The sequence below is a fragment of the Microcebus murinus genome, chromosome 2 (genome assembly GCF_040939455.1).
Source record: "Microcebus murinus isolate Inina chromosome 2, M.murinus_Inina_mat1.0, whole genome shotgun sequence".
NCBI classification, from domain to species: Eukaryota; Metazoa; Chordata; class Mammalia; order Primates; family Cheirogaleidae; genus Microcebus; species Microcebus murinus.
The window spans coordinates 51,052,713-51,074,056 of record NC_134105.1 but is presented as its reverse complement, the minus strand read 5'-3'; the positions used below and the strand labels follow the sequence as shown (position 1 = coordinate 51,074,056).

Below are 21,344 nucleotides of genomic sequence, written 5' to 3'. Positions count from 1 at the left end.
TGTAAAAGCATAAATATAAGATCAAAGGCGACAACAGATGAAATAAATTTCATTGTGCAAATCATAAAAGCTGTGAAAAAGGGCTCTCAGTCCCAGGTAGAAACTGCAGGAGAAAGGTAGCAGTCTGAACCCTCGCAGACAGCTGAGTTAAGAGATGTGGCAGAGCTTTGCACAATTCCAAGTACCATCAGCATTACAAGAATAACAATTGCAATAAACACTGGTCCCACAGGCTGCAAAAACAATCAACGCACTGGCTCTTTCACCTCTCCCCCTCATCCAGCTGGGTAGTGAAAGCAGCTGCCCCTCCCCGCCCTCCTTCCAAGCCGCTCTTCGCGCCACCCCCTCCCCCTTTCTCTCCCCCTCCCCGCCCCCAGCTGGCGTATTCAGCAGTCTAGAGAGATTAAGAGGCGCTCGCTACGGTCACAGGGCCTCTTGGACTGATCCAACGTTTCCTAGCTCTCTGGACGACAGAAAACAGAGGCTGCACAGCCTGGTGGCATTCGAAGCCTTCGCCTGCAACCCAGCTTTCTCCCAAGCCCGGGGCTGGGGTGAGAGCCGGGGGCCGGGCGACTGGGAGGCTGTGCAGGGCCGCGCGCTGCGCCCCGCGCCGGCAGCGCTACCTGAGCTGTCCATGGTGCTGGCGCGGTCCGGAGGCTGCCGGGCGGGACTCCGCGCCGCCGCCGCCCCGGCGCTCACTCTCTGCCTGCCGCCACCCGCGCCGCTTCCCGCACTTAAGTCCCCGTTACTGTCCACCAGCTGCAAAGATTCATAACCATCGTTGCTGGTCTTTTTCCGGTAGCTCCCGAGGAGGCTCATGGGCAAGCCCAGTGGAGAGGGAATAAAATCAACCTGGGAAACGAAGGGGGGTGGGGTGGGAGGTGGAAGGTGGAAAGGGCTGAAGGAGGAATTGAAAAACAAAACAAAACAAAACAAAAAAAAATCAAGTGCCCGACATGATGCAAAGAGAAGGGGAAAGGCAGAGTGGCCGCCGGAGAGGAGCTTTGCGGGGCGAGGCGAAGCCGCCGCCCTGGGCAGAGCGCGGCTCGGGGCGCTGGGAGCCAGAAGGGGAGGGAGGGAGCGGGGAGGGCGCGGGCGGGCAGGCAGGCGGGCGGGCGGGTGCGCGCGTCCTCGGTGCCGACACCGCGGAGCCGCCGGCCCTGCCGAACTCCGGGCCCCGGGCCAGCACACTCCGGCTGGGGAGTGCCCGGAAGCAATCCTATAGGTGTCGCCGAGCCGCCCTGCCGCGCAGCAGGGCAGCTCCAAGAACCGCTGGCCCACGGGGAGGAAAGAAAAGAGGGGGAGTATGAGAGGGGAGATTCGCGAAGAGGGGGTGGAAGTCGGAAAATGGGGCGGGGTGGGAGGGGGAGGGGACTACTACGACAAGGGTGGGAGGGGGTGTGTTCGCCTGAGTGCATGTGATATTGAAGGAAAGGGCTAGGTGTCTCGGCCTGGTAAGCTTTGAGGACCTGGGGGTCTCTTGGTAAGATCCAGGCACGCCCATTTCGTATAACTTAGCCTATATTTGCTGGGAGATTCGGCGAATCAAAGCCATCCGGACAGAATCCATCCTGGAGGGCTGACTGGTAACTCAACTGAACAGAAAAAAGAATGCATGTTAAGTGCCAGGCTATAGGGTATAAAGGAAGAACAGTATTATTGCACATTACCCAGAATGGGAATGATCCCTAAGTGAGATATCAAAGAGTTGGATATTCTAATACTCGGAGGCTGTTAGGACCATTCTCCTAGTGAGTAGATGTTAATGCTTACAACTATTTGTTGAGAGAATAAATTGGGGAGAGGGGCAAGGTTAAGTCAGGTGCAATTTCAGATCTGCCATCATTTACCTTCGGACTTGGAAACAAGGACTCTACCATTCAGCTGGCTTCAGGGCATGGTTGGGGAGCAAGATAGACAAGGGTTTTCTTCCCATCCTCTAGCCTCACTCTTTATTGTTCTTTCATAATCTGGGCAAAGAAAGCAGTCACTCATTATCAGAGGAGAATTTACCAAGAAGCTAATTAAGCTGAAGGGTCAGGGCCCCTTTCTTTCAGAAGGCCCTTTCAAGGTTGTGTACCTAATTTTTTTATTGGTGATTATATATTCTTATCCTTAAAGAGGACCCCAATATTGTGTAAGTTTCCAGCCTTAGGAAACCTGGATAACTGTTAAGTCTCAAATGTAATTACCAAATGTTTATTTTCACCTGAAATAATAAGATTTCAGAAGGATCCCTCATTCTCACATCTCACATGAAGACCAGGTGAAAATCTTGCTTAAAAAATCATCATTTTTTCCATCTAGGACTTGGAAAGACTAAGTGAGGAGCCTTTCAAAAGTCACTTGACAGTGTTTCCTCACCAGAACAAGAGAAAAAAGTACATGCATATAAAACTTGCATGAGCCCATACACAAAAAAGCTTTGCTTTCTTCTTACCTGACATTCTCTTGCTATCATTATTTCAGTCATCTAAGGACACACAATTAAGCTATAGAATTTAAGGGGCTTCAGTCTAGATCATTTGGGACCCAAAGAGTTTCCTGGAAGCTCTAGCTCTACATAGGTCTACATGAAATAAACTAATTGGATTAAGATACATTTTCCTATACAAGGATCACTCAAACACAGATTCTTGTAGGAAGAGGATGAATCAAGAGAGGTCTAGAGTGATGTATTCTAGATCCTTCCAGTCCAGAGAAGACCTAAACTCCCTGACCAGTTGTTTTCTCAACTGCATTATTTGATGTAGGCGTGGTATTACCTGAATCACAAATCAAAGTTAATGCTCATTTGGAACAATATCAAATAACTTGAATGGTGGCAGGAAAAACTATAACAGAATTCTAAGCACAAATTTTATACTTTTAATTTTCCAAATCTGTCAGATTGAGCTATTTTAGTTACTTGACTAAAATAATAAAACTCAGTAAAGTCTAGTAAAGAAACATTTTCCAATAACATTTTATGTAGTCTTTTTCTACACTTTTCTGTTTCTTTTAATTTACTACTTACCCACAGGAAGAGTAAATACTTAGTGTCCATCATGTGCCTTGGAAAATGCTGGATTTATGATCACTGGATTAAGGGAATTTAGAGAGGATCATTTTTGAAAAGTGACAATTATTATTTTCAAAAAGAACACTTGGTTATTTTTGTTCAATTTCAGAGTTGCAGACATATTGCTGAAAGAAATTATAGATGAGACATATGTCTTTGCCTTTGTATTTTTCTATATCTATCTCCCAAGTTTGCAAATTTAGAGAAAAGCATGAATAAGCTATAAGGATAATTTTATTTTTTATCTTTATACTTAATTTAATATAAATAAAATCAATCAGAATAACTATTAATAATCCTGCAAAATTGGGGCTGTGACAAGCATATTAAGGCAGGAAAAATACAATAACTAGATTAATTTATAACAGTCTAAAAAATGGTGTTTGGGGCCTAAATTGGAATATGCACCAATTTCAACACTAAAATTTCGTTACTATGCTAAAGATCAAATTTATAAAGAGTTCATTTATCCATGAAGATCTTATTATCCTACTTTATAAAATGAGCATAGTACTATCATTATATAGTTGAGGTAAAAATTGAATTAGTACTATATATATAGGAAGTACTTAACAAATGTTCTCTATTATCACTATTATTGGTCTGTCTTAAGTGCAACTCTTCCCTCAGTGCCTTGGAGCCCTAGTTCCTCCCATGGGAGAAGCTCAATAAAGGCTAAGTATTAATTTTTTTTTTCCAGGAATATGTCAATGGAAGTTGTCTACATAATTTGGAATGAGAACCTGGGCTTAAGGAAAGGAGGTGGCACTGGTAAAGCCCAAGTTGAACATTTAGAGCCTAACTCTCCTGTTTTTCCAAGATCAAGTCCGCTCCGTAATTTATCTCAACAATACCACATCGCCTTTGGGAAAGAGGCAAAGAAATAGATGCCCTCTTTTCAGAATGCGCTTTGCAGGAGAGCATTCTTTCCCTTTTCTCTTACTGACTTTGGTTGCTTTTATTAACTCAATGACGATTATTCACACTGAGGAATGTTCTAGAGCCAGGCTCTATTCCTCCCCATCCCCCTCACACACACCCCATCTCAAATGCTCTCTTGTCACAGCAGACACAACATTTTTGCGGTGAGCTAGAAGAGGAAGGTAGGTATGCTGTGACCTCTCAAGGTTTATGATCTGTGCTTTTTGATTCCCAGAAAATATTGATCAAAAACTATTGATCAAATACATTGATCAAGATTGAGGTTCTGGACTCATATTGCCTATGAGTGAATCCTAGTTCTACCAACTCTTGGCTCTATGACTTTGGGCAAGTTGCTTAACCTCTCTGCCTCACTTTTCTTCTTTGTAAGATGAGCATGGTAAGAGTGCCTCATAATAAGGCTGTAGTAAGAATTAAATTAGTTCCTACTATACGGTAAGTGCTTAACAAATTGCCACCTATTATTACTGTGATTCTTGTACTATTTTTATATAGTTACTTTTTCAAAAACACAATTTCCTATCTGTAAAATTAAGCTAAAAATCTGCCCTGGCTACTTAAGAGATGTGTTATCATTATGATGTATGATAATAAAAAAGCACTCTGTATAATGTGAAGTGATTGTTCTGACTTGAGTTTTTGGATATTTTCATGCATATCTGTCCTACTGTATTTGTACTTCTTGAGGACAAAAGTCCATGTTTTATTCATGTTTGTATCCCTCATGACACTCAAAAGAGCACCTCACTGTCACTGATATTGAGTAAGTATCTACTGAATTAATAAATTAATGAAGAAACAAAAATGTCTTTATCACCTGGTCCAGTGATTTTTTTAAACTATACATGTTGTAGCCTATGAATGGATTATAAAATAAATTATTTTCATAAAAATGAAATAGGTTAAAAAAATCAGAGGTTTTAGAACATAGTAAGATATTTTGGCTTTAGTGTTTTGGGTGTGTGTGATGTGGGTGTGTGTGTGTGTGTGTGTGTGTGTGTGTGTGTGTGTGTGTGTGTGTGTGTGTGTAGAAGCTCAGTAATGACATAATTGCATTTCTTACTGTGGGTGCTGATTATAAATGCTTGAATGTCTATGTTATGGCATACCCTCTGGTACTAAGAGGTCCTAGTGTTCCCAATTGTGAATGTCCTGGATGCTGTGACATCTGAATTCATTTGGACAAATGGATAACAAGGGGTTTGGGCTAACCAGACAGAAAACAAGGCCAGAGCTTCTACACTGTCCTCTCTGTTGCAAAATGCATTATGATCATGTTTCTAGCATGCATTTCTTCAATATTCTGTTTTAATTAATACAAATCAATGAATAGTATTGAAACTTACTTTGGCAAGATGCCTTAGGGTCATAATTCAGATTTTCTCCTTATTGAATAAGGCCTAGAGACATACATGTTGCAAAAAGCATTCAAACTGGGGAGCAACAGGCCGTATCAGGCACTCAGACAGGTTTTGTGTGTCCTGCTCTTTTTTTAAAACAACTTTTTAGTTTAGATGCCTTTTCAGAGGGGACGACACGGGCTCCAGCCTGTGAGCCATCGCTTACCACCATGTCCCAATATATGATACCCAACCTACTCCACTCATTTGCAATATCAGTCAGCCCCTGCAGGCATTTGAATTTGAGACCTATAGTGTAGTGGCAAAAGCTGAAGTAGCACCGCCACCAAAACAGATAACCAAAAGCCACACCTTTAGGCCACAGTCCAGGAGAAAGGAGAACAGAGTAGGAATCCCCTCCTGACTCTGCTCTTACTCACAAGGATGGCCTTCTTCATTCATTCTCCTTCTCTTAGCGGTGAAAGAGAGGCAAAAGGGTTGAATTACATGATTCTCTTTAGTTCTCAGATTTTCCTATCTTTCTCAAAACTTTAGTTGTCATTTCCCTTTTTCCTCCAAATGATGTCCATAGGGAAAAACCACAGCCATTTAAGTGTTCCAGTTTGCTATGTCCCAGTTAATCAAGGTTATACTGTAGAATGCATGCATAAATAGTAGCAGCTGTCAAGAGTGACACATAAAGCAACACACAAGAGAGAAGAGGAGGTATGCTAGAAAAGAATTGAATGTGTTGGTAATATTTAATAAAAGAAAATCTGAACTATTCCTATAATGTTACTTAGAGTAGGGATGTCTGCTCTTGGTGCCTGATGGAGTGCTGGGTCCCCCAGAAAATAGGACACATTTTCCGGGAAGGGCATATGTTTAACACGTTGACTGCCACACTAGAAAAAAATATTTTTCCTTGGGGCCATGGTGTTTTATTACAAAAATAAAATAAAAACTTCAAAAATAAAACGATCCTTTCTAATTTAATGAAAAATTTGTTACTTTTTATTATTTTCTGTGCATGAGTTATATACAACTTGAAAAATAGTTCACGCAACTCCCAAGGTAGACACGTATGAGTTACATATGCTTCTCGATGCCCCAGACTCAAACTAGTGTGAGTTAAATACAACTCACATGGCAGTTAATGTGTTAAAGATAACTCAATATCCTGAAACCCATGCTTACTGGAAGCTCTCTCTAGTAGTACTAAAAGTAACTGCTATTGATTATTGACCATTTGCGCAACGCTTTACCTACTTTAACTCTCACATTCCCAACAACCCTGCAAATGTGTCATTCTTATTTTTAGGCAAACTTAGAGAGGATAAATAATTTGCCCAAGGTTACACAGCCATCAGTGAGGATTCAAACTCCCAACTTTTGATCATACTTTGGCCACTGCACCAGGCTAAAGAGGTATTTCCACTGATCAAAGTAAAAGTTGGAGGACATTTGGGTCATTCCTTAGATCTGACCTGCCTTACAAACTGTGATCAGTGAAAAATGGCTTGGGCATCTTATGGAAATCACCCTTGCTTTACCTCCCACGTGGCAGGTTATGCTCAGTGAAACGTGAACGCTTTCAATTAATGTAGCTCCCCAATAGGCAATCTTGTTTTGTAAACTACTGGCTCAGAAGATGTTTTATGTTGTACTCCTAGAAATTTATAGTTGGCCACTCTTGTCCTAGTTTGAAATCATTAGAAGGAAAAAAAAATATTTCATTAAAAGCAAGCTCCTAACTTTAAAAAAAGTTGACCTCTATTGTGTTTGCACATGTTGTATATGTATAAATATGTATGTATGTAAATTAAAGAGACATCAAGACATGGCAGAAAGACCATTAGCTTTGGAGGAAAAATTACATATATGCCTGAGTCCTAGACCTGCCATATGTAGTTTTCTATAATCTGCTTAACAACTCGTAGCCATATCCCCTCTCTATACAATGTAGAAAAATACCTGTCCTTCCTCACAGGAAGAATCAAATGAAATAAGGTACATTAAAGCAAAAAATAAACACTAAAGCCCTACTGATACGCTGCATTTTATCAAATCTAAGAAACCATCCACTGTAAGTCACAACATTAAAAAAGAAAAATATGCTACTGATGAAATTATGACATACTAACAATTTTAAGATGCCTAAAGATTTAATAAATGTTAACATGTTAAAAAAAAACTTTTAGAATTGATGTAACAAATGTTATTATTGGACTGTATATTAGTCTGAAAATATATTTGTCAATTTATAATTCAGGAATTTTGAGCAACTCTGGTAGATAAAGACAATACTCACCATGCTTTGCCAGGCCTAACATAGTGCCTGCCAAGTAACAGGTGCTCAGTAAATATCTACTAATTGAATGAAAATGCAAAAAACTAACTGGGAGGCCATTTTTAGCTTACAGAAAAATTCACCCTGGCTTTCCTTCGTAAGCTCACTTAAAACATAGCTCTATTTGCTAACACTTGACTTATCCTTGACTTTTGAAGGGTGTGCTTATAGTATAACAATGTTTGTCTTAGTCTGTTTTGTGCTGCTATAATAGAATACCTGAGACTGGATAATCTGCAAAAAACAGATTTATTTCTTAACACTTCTGGGAGCTAGAAAGTACAAGATTGACAGGCCCACATATGGTGAGGAATTTGATGCTGTGTCATCCCATGGCAGAAGGCAGGGACAAGAGAAGGGCAAGAAAGAGCGAGAGAGTCAGAGAGCAAGGGGGGCCCAACTTGCTGTTATCAGGAAAACCACTCCCTCGGTAACAGCCCTAATCTACTCATAAGGGCAAAACTCTTGTGGCCTACCCACCTTTTAATGGTATTATTTCTTAATACTGTCACAATGGCAATTAAATTTCACCATAAGTATTACAGGAGACATTCAAACCATAGCAGTGTTACAACTACATTACCATTTCAAGAGTAACTCGTGGAAGTGTCTGTCCTTTTCATCTGTCATTTTACAGGCAAGAAAACTTCAATTTCTCAAATAACAGACACTGATATATCATGGGCTGGCCTTGTGCTCAATTGCTCTCAGTCTTAGAGAAAACAGACCCAAAATCCAGGGGTGGTAAATAGTTCCTCAAGGTCAGGTGCAAACCAACACTAAAGTGAATGTCTCCCCGAATCCTGGATATTCCCATGTGTGGCTCTGAGCTCATCATACAGAATTTTATATTCAAGATCCTGAAAATCTGGATGCTTACTCTTCCTAACTCCATTGTACCTAACAAGGTACTGGGCCCTAAAGCATGTGGAACATGTGGCAAATCCTCTATCATGGTGACGCAGAAGGCAGAGACCACCTCAGACACAGGCAGAGCCAATTCTTGGGGTGCTGGGTCTCCAGGCAGAGTCTCCACAGCACCAATCCATTGCTGCCCCCATGACCATGTCTAACTGGAGAGAAGGAGCCAGCATTTCCTGAACACTAAACTAAGTGCCTGTATTTATCCATTCAAATGTGAAAGGTCTTTTGAGAAGGATTACCATGCCCATTTCATACTCAAGGAGACAAGAGGTCTGGAATGCAGCTGAGTGTCAGCTAAGCTGAGACTGGTTGTGACCCCAATATTCCTCTCCATCTTCTATGGTGATACGCCCTTTAGCTGGGCATATGGCCACATAGTGCAAAGAATATATTTTTCGGTCTCCTTTTGTGTCTTGGATCAGGCACACATGAGTTTTCTACAATCTGTTAGGTATGCACATAAGACTGAGTTTTAGCCATTGCAATATAAGCAGAAATTATATGTGCAATTACAGGCATGCATCCTTAAAAGGGAAGGAGGGTGGTATACCCTTCTGCCAATCCTTTTCCCTTTCTTCTGATTGGAACATGGAGCTCCAGCAGGTATCTGGGACCACGAGGTGACCGTGAGGATGGAAGACCTTCACAATGAAGCTATAAGATAGAAGAATCCTGAGCCCCACAGAGCCATGGTAGCCCTGGACTGATTATCTCTAAATTACTTAAAGATGAGAGAGAAACAAACTACTTTCTTTTAAATTGTTATGTTGCCATTATTATTTTGTGTTTTTCTGTTATGCGCATCCAAACTAATCCTGAGATACAACTTGCAACCTAACCACTGGATTTCAGATATTTATTTACCACAACATTTACTAGGAATAACATATCCATGTGGTCATGGACAAATTATATAACTTCTCTAAGCCTCCATTTCCTCATCCATAAAATAGTTGTATCTAACTAATAGGGCAGCTATTAAAATTGCATGACATAAAGGACATAAAGAGATTGGCATAGTGCCTGGCATATAGTGAAGGAGGGTTCAATGAATGCTATCTGTTGTGTTTTTTCTTGTCAGTGTCCTTCAACATAGTTGAGTCTATTGTGTCTGATTCCAAAGCCAGCAATCTCTCCATCTCGCCCTGCTATCCAGAGACTATCTCTCAGGACCCAGCCCAGAGCTGCGGAGCCCTGCCTGTGTCAGTGAACTCCCTAGTAGAGTTGTCCCTTCCTTTGGGTGTAATTCTTTCTCTTTGATCCACCTATATAATCTAAGTGCAGTCTGGAATATTTTACACCATCATAGTTGTTACAGAATTTACAGTAAAGTGTTAGTGTTTATGACACAGTGGTTCTGAGACTATTTGCTTAAATATAGCTAAATAAGAGAATCTGACTCATTCTCCATTTGTGCTAAAATAAGTAATTTAGGTAATCAGTGGGGGCATTTTTATTTATTTTTTATCTTTTTACTTTCTATTATGAACATTTTCAAAAATATGCAAAAGTGAAATATGCAATAGAGAAAATTGGATAATAGAGCCCTTTGTACCCATCACTCAGCATTAACAATTACCAAGACATGGCCAACCTTGTTTCATATGCATAGATCCATACCTAGTGTTAAGCAATTCCCAGAATCATTTCATCTTTAAATATCTCAGTACGTATCACTTCAATTTAGGGGGAATAGCTATCAGATATCATCTGTACTAGAAGCAGGGCCAGGTGCCATTCCACCTGCTTGCTGAGAAGCCAGAGGCTATCCACTAGTTCCTTTTCAGTAGACTGTCAGAGGACCCTACATATCTTCCCATTTCCTTAATTTCCAGTGGAAATGACACATCAGTCACCTGTCCCCACCTTACAATCAGCCCTACCCACCTCATCCCCACAAAACTCACCTCTTCAAGCACTAGTTGTAATCTCAGTACTTACTGCCCAAGAGATCTGGAAATTAGAATGGAATTAAGCTTTGCTAGAATAGGAGAAAGTTATGGAATGATAAAGTTGGAAGGAGCTATAAAGGGTAGATTATCCTTTTCAATTTGCAGATAAGAAAATCAAGACAGAGAAGTAAGGAAATTGATTCGCATTTGAGCTTTCTAAAATGCGGATCCAATTATGTGACTTAGTTGTTAAAAACTGTTCAAATGTTTCCTATCACCCTCAGTCTAAAGTATTTAATATGATGGACCCTTCACATTCTAGGTCCAGCTACTTCCCCATCAACACTGAGCCCTCAGCCCTCACCACTTCTTTCCCCAAGAACCTCTCTCTAAGTCCAGACATAGAGCTTCTTTGTGATCCCCCACCTGGCCAATTCCAGTCTGCCCTTAAGATCACTGCATGGATAGCAGTTCTTCCAGGAAACCATCAAGTTTCTCAAAACCAGGTTTGGTATAATTCCATGAGGTCCCATAGAACACTGTATATCTTCTAACACAGCACTTACAACACTGAATTACCTGTTCACATGTATGACTTCCCATACCTGACTGTATGCCCCATGGCGGCAGGGCCATGTTTGGTACCTAAATCCATGCCTGACACAGTGCAGACACCTGACAAAGATGTGTTAAATGAATGAATATGACTAGTGCCACTGGGAAGAGTCAGTGCATGACCTGTGGGAAGGTGATCCCTATGCTGTTTAGCACCCAGTGGAGGTTAGCCTTTGCACTTGATACTGATTAAGGCCACAGAGCTACTATCTACATATGGAGGACAGTCAGAGCTATCAGCAATCCATCATACTGCCTAACATGAATTCAGCCAATAAAGTTGTCACTTACTGCTATTTTCCATTTATAGTAAATCAAAGTAGACAAAGGTAGATTTATAGCCTTTTGAAATTATTTTAGTTTAAAATTTTGATTTTACTTTTGACCTAAGTAGGAGATTTACACACTCCAGATCATTTTTCTGAGAGATTTATAGATCATCATTTTTAAAGAAGATTTCCTTTTGGCCCTAGGTTATTTATAAAGAACACAAGATGACTCTTTCATCTTTGCCTCTGAAATCACTATGCCCATGTGGTATAGAGCTTCAGTCTCCAACCTCCAGCCTTGGACCAGTACTGGTCCGTGACCTGTTAGGAACTGGGCCACACAGCAGGAGGTGAGCAGCAGGCAGAGCAAAGCTTCATCTGTATTTATAGCCACTCCCCATCACTTGCATCACCACCTGAGTTCCACCTCCTATCGGAATAGCGGTGGCATTAGAACCTCATAGGAGCTCAAACCCTATCATAAACTGTGCATGCAAGGGACCTAGGTTGCAGGCTCCTTATGAGGATTTGTCTGAAACCATCCACTCCACCCCACCCTGATTCGTGGAAAAATTGTCTTCCATGAAACCAGTCCCTGGTGCCAAAAAGGTGGGGGACAACTGGACTATAGGGACCCATGTGTCAGTGGAAAATAAGAAGTTTTCAAAAGAAGGCAGAAGATTGCAAATTACAAGAATGAAATGCCCAAGTAATGGCAAGTATGCTTTATTTAAGCTTATTAGTACAAAGATAACAATGGCAGAGCTTTTCTATCACCTTTAAAAATTTGACTATGAGATTAAAGAGCAGAGTGGTGTTGGTTTTCAATTCCAAAAGGATTTACTGAGTGTTACCACGGGGCCAGTTCCCTTATTCTCAATCCCATCATAAGTTTCAATGGAAAGCGATCAGGAGGCAAAAAATAGCAAAGAGCTAATTCTGTAAATCATAAGTCAACACATACCCAACTTACTAAACTTACTAGAACTCTCTCCGTGTAGTGGTTAAGAACATGGGCTTTGGAGACAGACGGACCTGGGATTCCAGCCTAGATGTCTGAACTTGGGCAAAATGTGTAACTTCTTTGAGCCTTAGTTTCCTCATTTCTTGAGATATTACCCTGCCAATTGGCTGTACAAATGAAGTTAGCTAGAGTAGGTGTAGTATACATTTATTCTTTTATCAGCCAAGAGCAGCACTCTTTTTTTCTGGGAAATTCTTCTCTGCGGCTGTAGTCAGTGCTGCCTTGGCCAAGGTGTGGGTACCCGAAACCAAACTAGGTCAACCATGGCCTGTTCATGGGACTTTTTGACTTAAAATCAAAAAGAGTAAGTCTGAATCCTTCCCTATCGCAAGGACGACACATGGGGTGGTAGGTGAAGCCACGCTTTCTGATACATGGAGATAAGTGACCGGAGAGAACGGTGTTGCCAGGGAGGGAGAAGTAAATTTGAGAGAGGAAGAAAGAGAGAAAAGAAAGACACTGTTAAAATCCTAGGACTTTGGGAAGCCCAGATGTACCCCTACCCTTTCCACAGTTACAAAATCACCCTTTTTCAATTCAGTTAATTCACACTGCATCGCTTCACTTATAATCAAAGGAATCCTACCTAATACAGTACTTAGCCCAATGCCTGCATCATTGTAGCTCAGTACACTGAAGTTGTTATTATTTGCTCACATAATTGGATTATTACTCCCACCCTATTTACCTATTACACATAAAAATTTTTTAAATGCCTAAATAAAAGCCTACATTAGAAATTTAGTAAAAATAATAAGCTTTGTGCTATCACTTAGAATCCCTGTATAGTCAGTTAAACCGCCTACACTTTTTCTGGCTATAACTAACATTTATGCTGTACTCTATAGTTTACAGAGAACTTCTATGAAGCATAACATTGTCTAGTAGCAATAGAATATGAGCCATATATGTCATTTTAAATTTCTAGTAGCCAAAATAAATGAAAAACAATGAGTATATTAAAAGAAATTTAAAAAACCGGCGAATTAGTTTGAATAATATATTTTCTTTAACTCAATGGGTATAATATAATGCCATTTCAACACATAATCAATATGGTATTTCATATTTTTTTCATACTAAGTGTTGGAAATCTATTATATATTTTACACTTTATAGCACATCTCAATTTGGACTAGCCACATTTCAAATATTCAATAGCCACTTACAGCTATCAGCTGCTATATAAGACAAAATGTTTTTGTCAGTCTTCACAACAACTCTAAGAAGAAGGAAGCTTCTGTGATTATAGATGAGAAAATTGAAACTCAAAAAAATTAAGTAATTTTTTTCACAGTCAACAGCTTATCAGAACAAAGCCCAGGCTCAAACCTTGGCCGCTGGCCTCCACATTTTATGCTCCTTATCTCACTATGCTATCTGTACAAGAAGAAGTGATGTTCAACACAATCCTGAAATGCAGCCAAATCAATCAAATAAATAAATAATGGCATGGCTTCACCTATAAAATGAGAAGCTTGGACAGGTGGGTGATAGGTACAAGGATTGTATTTTCTGTATTTTCTATTATACTTTACAGGTCAGGCTTCAAGAGAAAAATAGGCATTACTGATATATCTTAACCATTATCATTTTCTCTACACCTTTTTACAAAATCCATTCACTGAATTTTCCTTGTAGCAACAAAGGAATTCCTTGTTTTGGCGCAAATTAACCATGCAAATTAACAAGAAACTTTCTTGTGAGTCAAGATACCTGTGTGAAAGTGCTTAGCACAATGCCTGGAACATAAGAAATTTTTGTTTGTTTACTTTGCATCATGGAGTGAACATATTTTCAAGGAAAATGTAATAACTGGGAAAATACCTACAAGATAATATTAAGCAACACTAACAGAACATAAATTTGATTCTAAAATGTAAATTGTATTCTTTAAAAAAAAAGTAGAAAATGTCTGCCTCTGTATGTACATAGACAAAACAATAGAAGGAAATACACCAATATATTAACAAAGATTATCTCTTGATAGTAGTATTAGTAATGACTTAAAGGATGTTGACTTATGTATGTTCTGAAAAACTGTTTGCAAAAATGGCTGCAGTCAATCACCCCCAGCCCATTCCCATTTGCTACCATTCATACCACCTTGCAGTATTAACTTTACATTTCTACTCTACTCAGGGCAACAGAGTGAGACTCTGTCTCAAAAATAATGATAATAAAATAAAATAACTTTACATTTCTTCTCACCAAGATGTAGAGTACATTTCTTCCCTCCTTAAATATAGGCTGGACTTGTGGCTTGCTTTGAACAACAGAAAGCATTATGGATTAAATGTGTCCCCCACAAATTCCTATGTTGAAGTCCTAAACCTCCAACGTTATGGTACTTGGAGATGGGGCATTTGGGAAGTAAGTAGGTTTAGATGAAGTCCTAAGGGTGGAGCTCCATGATGGGAGTAGTGTCCTTATAAGAAGAGGAAGAGGTACCAGAGCTCTCCCTCCCGCCCCCCACCACATGAGGACGCAGTGAGAAGATGGCCTTCTGCAAGCCAAGAAGAAGGAAGGCTCTCACCGGAAACTGAATCTGCCAGCATCTTAATCTTGACTTTCCCAGCCGTCAGCACCGTGAGAAACAAATGTGTTTTGTGTAAGCCACACAGTCTACAATATTTTGTCACAGCAGCTCAAGCTAAGTCAGCAGGACAGTGCTGTTGTACCAGCTCCAAGCCCAGGCCCAAAAGCACTGGTGAACTCCCGCTTGCTCTTTTGGCTCCTCTTCTCCTTTTCCAGGAGAACGAGCCCACGCTAGTTTGCTATATAGGATGGGAGAAGAGCTGGCCCCAACATCCCAGCTGATGCCCCAGACGAGTGTGAGCCCCACTGGCAATAGCCGAGCTTGGCCCAGATAGAAAAACTGCCCAGCTGAGCACATCTCAATTACTTCCAGCAGAATTGTGAGCTGAATAAATGGGTGTTGTCTTAAGCTACCAGGTTTTGGGCTGGCTTATGACACAGCAAAACCTAATCGATACATAGGTGTTTTCCGGAGTTTATAGAATGAAAAGCATAACATTTAAAAAACAAACAAAATGACCTTCTTTGTAAAGAAGGAAGGAATAAAGGAAGAAAGGAGGGGAAGGAAGGAAGGAGGAAAGTAGGAAGTAAAGATGAAAAACATTGGCCGGGCGTGGTGGCTCACGCCTGTAATCCTAGCTCTCTGGGAGGCCGAGGCAGGCGGATTGCTCAAGGTCAGGAGTTCAAAACCAGCCTGAGTAAGAGCGAGACCCTGTCTCTACTATAAATAGAAAGAAATTAATTGGCCAACTGATATATATATAAAAAAAAAAAAAATTAGCCGGGCATGGTGGCGCATGCCTGTAGTCCCAGCTACTTGGGAGGCTGAGGCAGAAGGATCACTCGATCCCAGGAGTTTGAGGTTGCTGTGAGCTAGGCTGACGCCACGGCACTCACTCTAGCCTGGACAACAAAGCGAGACTCTGTCTCAAAAAAAAAAAAAAAAAAAAAAAAGATGAAAAACATAAACACGGATGTGAGCTCAAATCCCGGCTCCACCATTCAGTAGCTGTATTAGTCTAGTAATCCAAAACTTACCAACATTTTCTGATATTACCTACCTCATTGAATTGCTCTTTAAATTAAAAGGGATAATATTTACAGCACCCAGCAGAGTACCTGACACTTACTGGGCACTCAGTACATCTCATGTCCCTTCCTCACCTTCCCCATCCTTATGTTCCCAGCAATACCTACATTCTCATGGCTCACCTTGCTCCCGCTCGAGAGTGCAATGCTGTCGCTCACATTTTATTCTTAATTCATTTTCATCTCCTTTCCCAGGCAGAACAAGCCAAGTGACTCAAAATCCATTTAATTAGGTCCTTATGTACCTTTCACTTGGGAGAAAATGTTAAATAACAGGAATGCTATAACTTCGTTATTAACTTTTCCTTGAATATTTTACTGTGAAAATTTCAAACATACTAAAAAGTTGAAAGAATTTTACACGATAAATACCTACATATCTAATACCTAGATTCAACAATTAAAAACATTTTGCAATGTGCTTTATCTAGATATTTGGGTTTTTTTCTTGTTGCTGAACTTTCTAAGATGAATTGAGACATCGTGTTACTTCACCTCTCAATGTCTCATGATGCATTTCCTAAAAATATTTTCCTGCACAACCACAAATTTAATAATAATTCCCTAATGTCATCTAATATCTAATCTAAGCCTGGCATGGTTGCACACACCTGTAGTCTCAGCTACTCAGGAGGCTGAGGCAGAAGGATTACATGAGCCCAGGAGTCTGAGGTTGCAGTAAGCTATGGTGATGCCACTGTACTCTAGCTCAGGTGATAGAGAGAGATGCTGTCTGCAACAAAAGACTTTTTTAATAAAAAAAAATCCAGTCTATATTCAAATATACCCACTTATCCCCAAAATATATTTTATAATAGCTGACTTTTTAATAATAGCTTACATTTAGACAGACATGATGCTTACAACAATACTTTGAGGTAAATATTATTATCCTTCCCATTTAATAGTCGAACAAATTAATTTCAAATGCTAATTGCCTTGCCAAAGATCACAGAGATAGGGGGTTTGTGGCACAGTCACTATTTAAGCTTATTTAAGTGTTTAATTATTTTCAATAAATAAGGGTGATATGTGAAAAAATACATTTAATTTTTTAAATAAATATATTCTAAAGCAATAAAGCTTTTAGAAGAAAGCATAAAGTAATATCTTCATGACATTGAGGCAAACTGAGATTTCTTAAATAGTACCCAAAAAGTAGTAACCGTGAAGCAAAAAATTAATAAAGTGGACTGTATTAAAGAATTTTTGTTCACCAAAAGACATCATTAAGAGAGTTAAAAAGAAACCGCAATGTGAGAGAAGACTTTTTACAACACACATATCCAAAGAATTCATAATATAAATCACTAAGAAAATCTACAAATCAATAAGAAAAAGGCAGACAATCCAACAGAAAATCTGGCAAAAGTCATAATTAGGCTTTTCACAACCCAATATACAAATAGCCAATAAATTTATGACAAGGTAGTTAACCTCATAGTCTTCATGGAAATTCAAATTAAAACCACAGTGATAGACATACCAACCAGAATAGCTAAACTTTAAATGACTGACAGTGTCAAATGTTGATAAAGATGTAGAGCAACTAGAAATCTCATTCACTGCTGATAGGAGTAAAACTTAGTATATGACCAAAGTGATTAGCACTGTCTACTAAGGCTTACTGTACACATACCCTATGACCCAGTAATTTCATTCTGAGGTATATAACCAGCAGAAACATATTCACATATGTACCAAAAAACACACATGAGAATGTTCACAACAGTACTTTTTCATAATAAACCAAAATGGGAAATTACCCAAATGTCTGTCAAAATTTTAAAAAACTAAAGTACTATATTTACTCAGTGGAATACTATATAGGAATGAAAATGAATGAATCACAACTACCACACAATGTAGATGGATCTCACAAACATAAAGTTGGGCAAAAGAAACTAGAGCAAAAGATTATATACTGAATTATTCCATTTATATAAAATTCAAACATAAGCAAAACTAATATACAGTATAAAACCTCAAATTGGCAGTGACTTCCAGTAGAGGTGGGAGGGTAGGTACACACTAGAAGGGGGCTTTGGGGTTACTTAGGTAATGTTACTTGATTTGGATTCTAGTTACACAATGTATTCACTTTGCAAAGATTCTTCAACCTGTACACTTAGAAGTTGTATATACTTTTCTTTGCTTAAAAAATTCAATGTTCTTTCAGCGTAAACATACTCACAAATCATTAAGAAAAATTCTAGCAGTTCATCTCCTGAGAAGACTAAATATGCCCACTTGTGCAATGTTCTTTCTTACTTTTCTATGCTGCCAATTTTGCTTTTCCTAAATGCTGTCATTAGTTATAAATTTCTCGTGTTAGAGTTAAGCTTCTTGATTTTGCTTTTCCTTCAAACTTTTTAACCGTTTCTTATGAATGCGGAGAAAACCAGCAACAAATTATAGCTGATAAAAACAGAGTCAAGAAAGCTAACCTATACCTGGCAAGCTAAGTTACAATATAGAATCCCCTAAGAACTCAGGATTTGACAGCACACTCACCTTGGAGTAATGCAGTGAGGGGTCAAGGTAAGACTGAAACAGTGGGAAGGATTGGCTACTTAATCCAGTAACAGTTAGACTCCCAGAGCCTGTCCTCGGCCCATGCAGCTGGGCAGCTGCCATTCCTCAACCACAGAAGGATCACTCTCCGGACAGTGCATCAAGAGGCTCACCAGGACAAAGCAACAGCAGGCAGAGTTTAAGGCTGATGTATTGCAATGGAAACAGAGAGCTAAACTAAGTGTTTACATTCCAAATGCTAAGACTCACAGTGTTCTTCCCAGCACTTCATGTGATGTACTGGCATTCTCTTCAAAGAAATTAAATGGCAAAGCAAATGAAGGTAGGCAAATGGAGGAATGAGTATTCTTCAATCTCTTTGATGCTTAATAAAAATCTATTTCCCCAAAAAAGATAAAATGAATAAAAGGAAATGAAAATAAAAATGAATGAAAGGAAATGCATGGTAATAGGAATAAATTAGCACTACTCAAGAACCACTGAGGAAGGACCTTTAAAGAAAAAGGTACGGAAGTGGGACCAAAATGAACTACAATAGCGTCTCGCTACCCCACTGATTCATGGACTCATAAATATCCATTTTAAAGGATCTTATATGTAAGCTCGTCATCCTCTCTCTGTTTTACATTGCACTACTTCAACTGTCTGCATTTTTTGAATGGGCTTTTAATTTCTTTTAAGATGATTTTCCAGCAATTCTACCACCATAAATATCTGATTTTAAGTGCCGTAGTATATCTAGCAGAGTAATACATATGGTACTTCCACCTTACACCGCCATTCTTTCATTCACTCATTCATTCATCCATTCACTCACTCATTGACTCAGGCATTTTCATAGGTTTCAGTAATAACTTAAAAATAATAACTTTCAAAATGTAATTTTCAGATGGACATTAACTCTTACAATGTGACAATTTCTGTGTTTATCTAAAGAGGCGAAACAGCACAGAAGGCATAGGTTGTGGGAGCAAAGACACCTGTTTTGGAATACTGGCTGCACCACCTACTAGCTATCTGACTTTGAGCAGGTTATTTCACAATTCTAATCTTCAATGCCTTCATCAGTAAAAATGGACATATCAATACCTACCTCTCAGGATTAGTGCTAGATTAAATGAGATAGCATATGCTAAACACTTAACATAATGTTAACACATAGTAAAAGGCAAGTAAGCAGCAACTCTATCGTTTCTTAAATGTATTAATAACCTACTTTGTATATCTAAGATTTTAAATTATATGCATCATCTCACTAGTGTTACCTCAAATTCAACACATTCCTCCCATCATTTCTGTTGTGGTTTTCTACATTTATCAAACAACAGGAAAGAGACAACCCAGGGGCTTTTCAATGCTAAAAAGTGATCTGTAGGTGAACAGAACAAAAATGAAAGAAGATGGCCGGGCGCTGTGGCTCACGCCTGTAATCCTAGCTCTTGGGAGGCCGAGGCGGGCGGATTGCTCAAGGTCAGGAGTTCAAAACCAGCCTGAGCAAGAGCGAGACCCCGTCTCTACTATAAATAGAAAGAAATTAATTGGCCAACTGATATATATATAAAAAAATTAGCCGGGCATGGTGGCGCATGCCTGTAGTCCCAGCTACCCGGGAGGCTGAGGCAGAAGGATCACTCGAGCCCAGGAGTTTGAGGTTGCTGTGAGCTAGGCTGAAGCCACGGCACTCACTCTAGCCTGGGCAACAAAGCGAGACTCTGTCTCAAAAAAAAAAATGAAAGAAGATGGCCACTGTTCTACCTATAAAACTTGGAATTCTGTGACTCAAATGGCTAATGCGGAGTACTAACTAACAAAACAAAACTTAGATTTTGGTTGTATAAGAGAAAAATACTAACAAACATAATAAGATCTGGTTTATTCAGCACATGTTCATTGATCTTGCAAGTTGCTGGGGGAGGGGTGACAGATATATTAAATTATTCCATAAATGTATCCTTGCATCTACTTCATAGTAGGCATTGTGGAGCGCCCTGGATGAGAAAAAATCTCCCTCCCCCCCAAAAAATGACCTAAAACACAGCACAAAATGAGGCAAATACCATAAGAGAGAGAGGGGTAAAGCTGTGGGTGGGCAGAGAAGGGGAAAATGGCTAGGAACACCATGGAGAGGCAAGGATCATTTCACATCCCTGAGACTCAGAAGAGCGCTTGGCATCATGTACAATACATGTTATTGTTAGGGCTGAACATCTAGTTTAGGCAACAATTCAGAAAAAGCTTCAGGGAATATACTTTTTCAAAAGGATTTTCAACAAAGAGTAAATTTCCGCCGACCAAAGATTGATTTGTGGAGGTGTACTTCTAAGGCAGAGGCAATAAAATAAGGCCAAATAACTAAATCCAAAAAGAACATGGTAGGTCAATTGTACACCAGGTATTTCGGTAGCCCCATAAATCAGGCATGGGAGATTAGTGGAAGCCTAGGCTGGAAAAGCAGGTGGCAGTCTTATTGAGAATACCCGGCCTCCAGGGAAAGGAGAGCAATTGATGCTGTTATGCAGGGAAGTTAGAGCATCAGAGATTGTAAAGATGAAACTGATGGGACTGAAAAGCAGGAACCAATCAGACTACATAACCAAAGCAATTCGATAGTTACAATTATTATTACCAATTTAAAGGAGCTGAGCAGAAAGGTAGGAGCCAGGTGAAAAGCCAGAGAATAAAATCAGTGACTCCAGAACAAAATAATTTGGTTCCCCAACATTAGGGGAAGACACTGTTGATGGGAAAGTGAGAAGAGGAGCCCT

The 21,344-nt window shown here is 39.7% G+C and overlaps 1 protein-coding gene across 3 annotated transcripts in view; it reads right to left on the bottom strand.

Annotated features, from left to right (window-relative positions):
• Positions 1 to 21,344, bottom strand: part of DNAJC6 (DnaJ heat shock protein family (Hsp40) member C6) — a 150,422-nt gene that overhangs the window by 102,760 nt on the left and 26,318 nt on the right. The window contains exon 1 of one of the 3 annotated variants that reach the window (XM_012767146.3): positions 624 to 1,048. The exons of the other annotated variants lie outside the window; for them this stretch is intronic. Within the exon in view, the coding sequence (XP_012622600.2) occupies positions 624 to 819 (196 nt within the window). The 5' untranslated portion in view covers positions 820 to 1,048. Of the gene's footprint in view, positions 1 to 623; positions 1,049 to 21,344 lie in introns of those variants that run through there. 3 annotated transcript variants of the gene reach the window in all.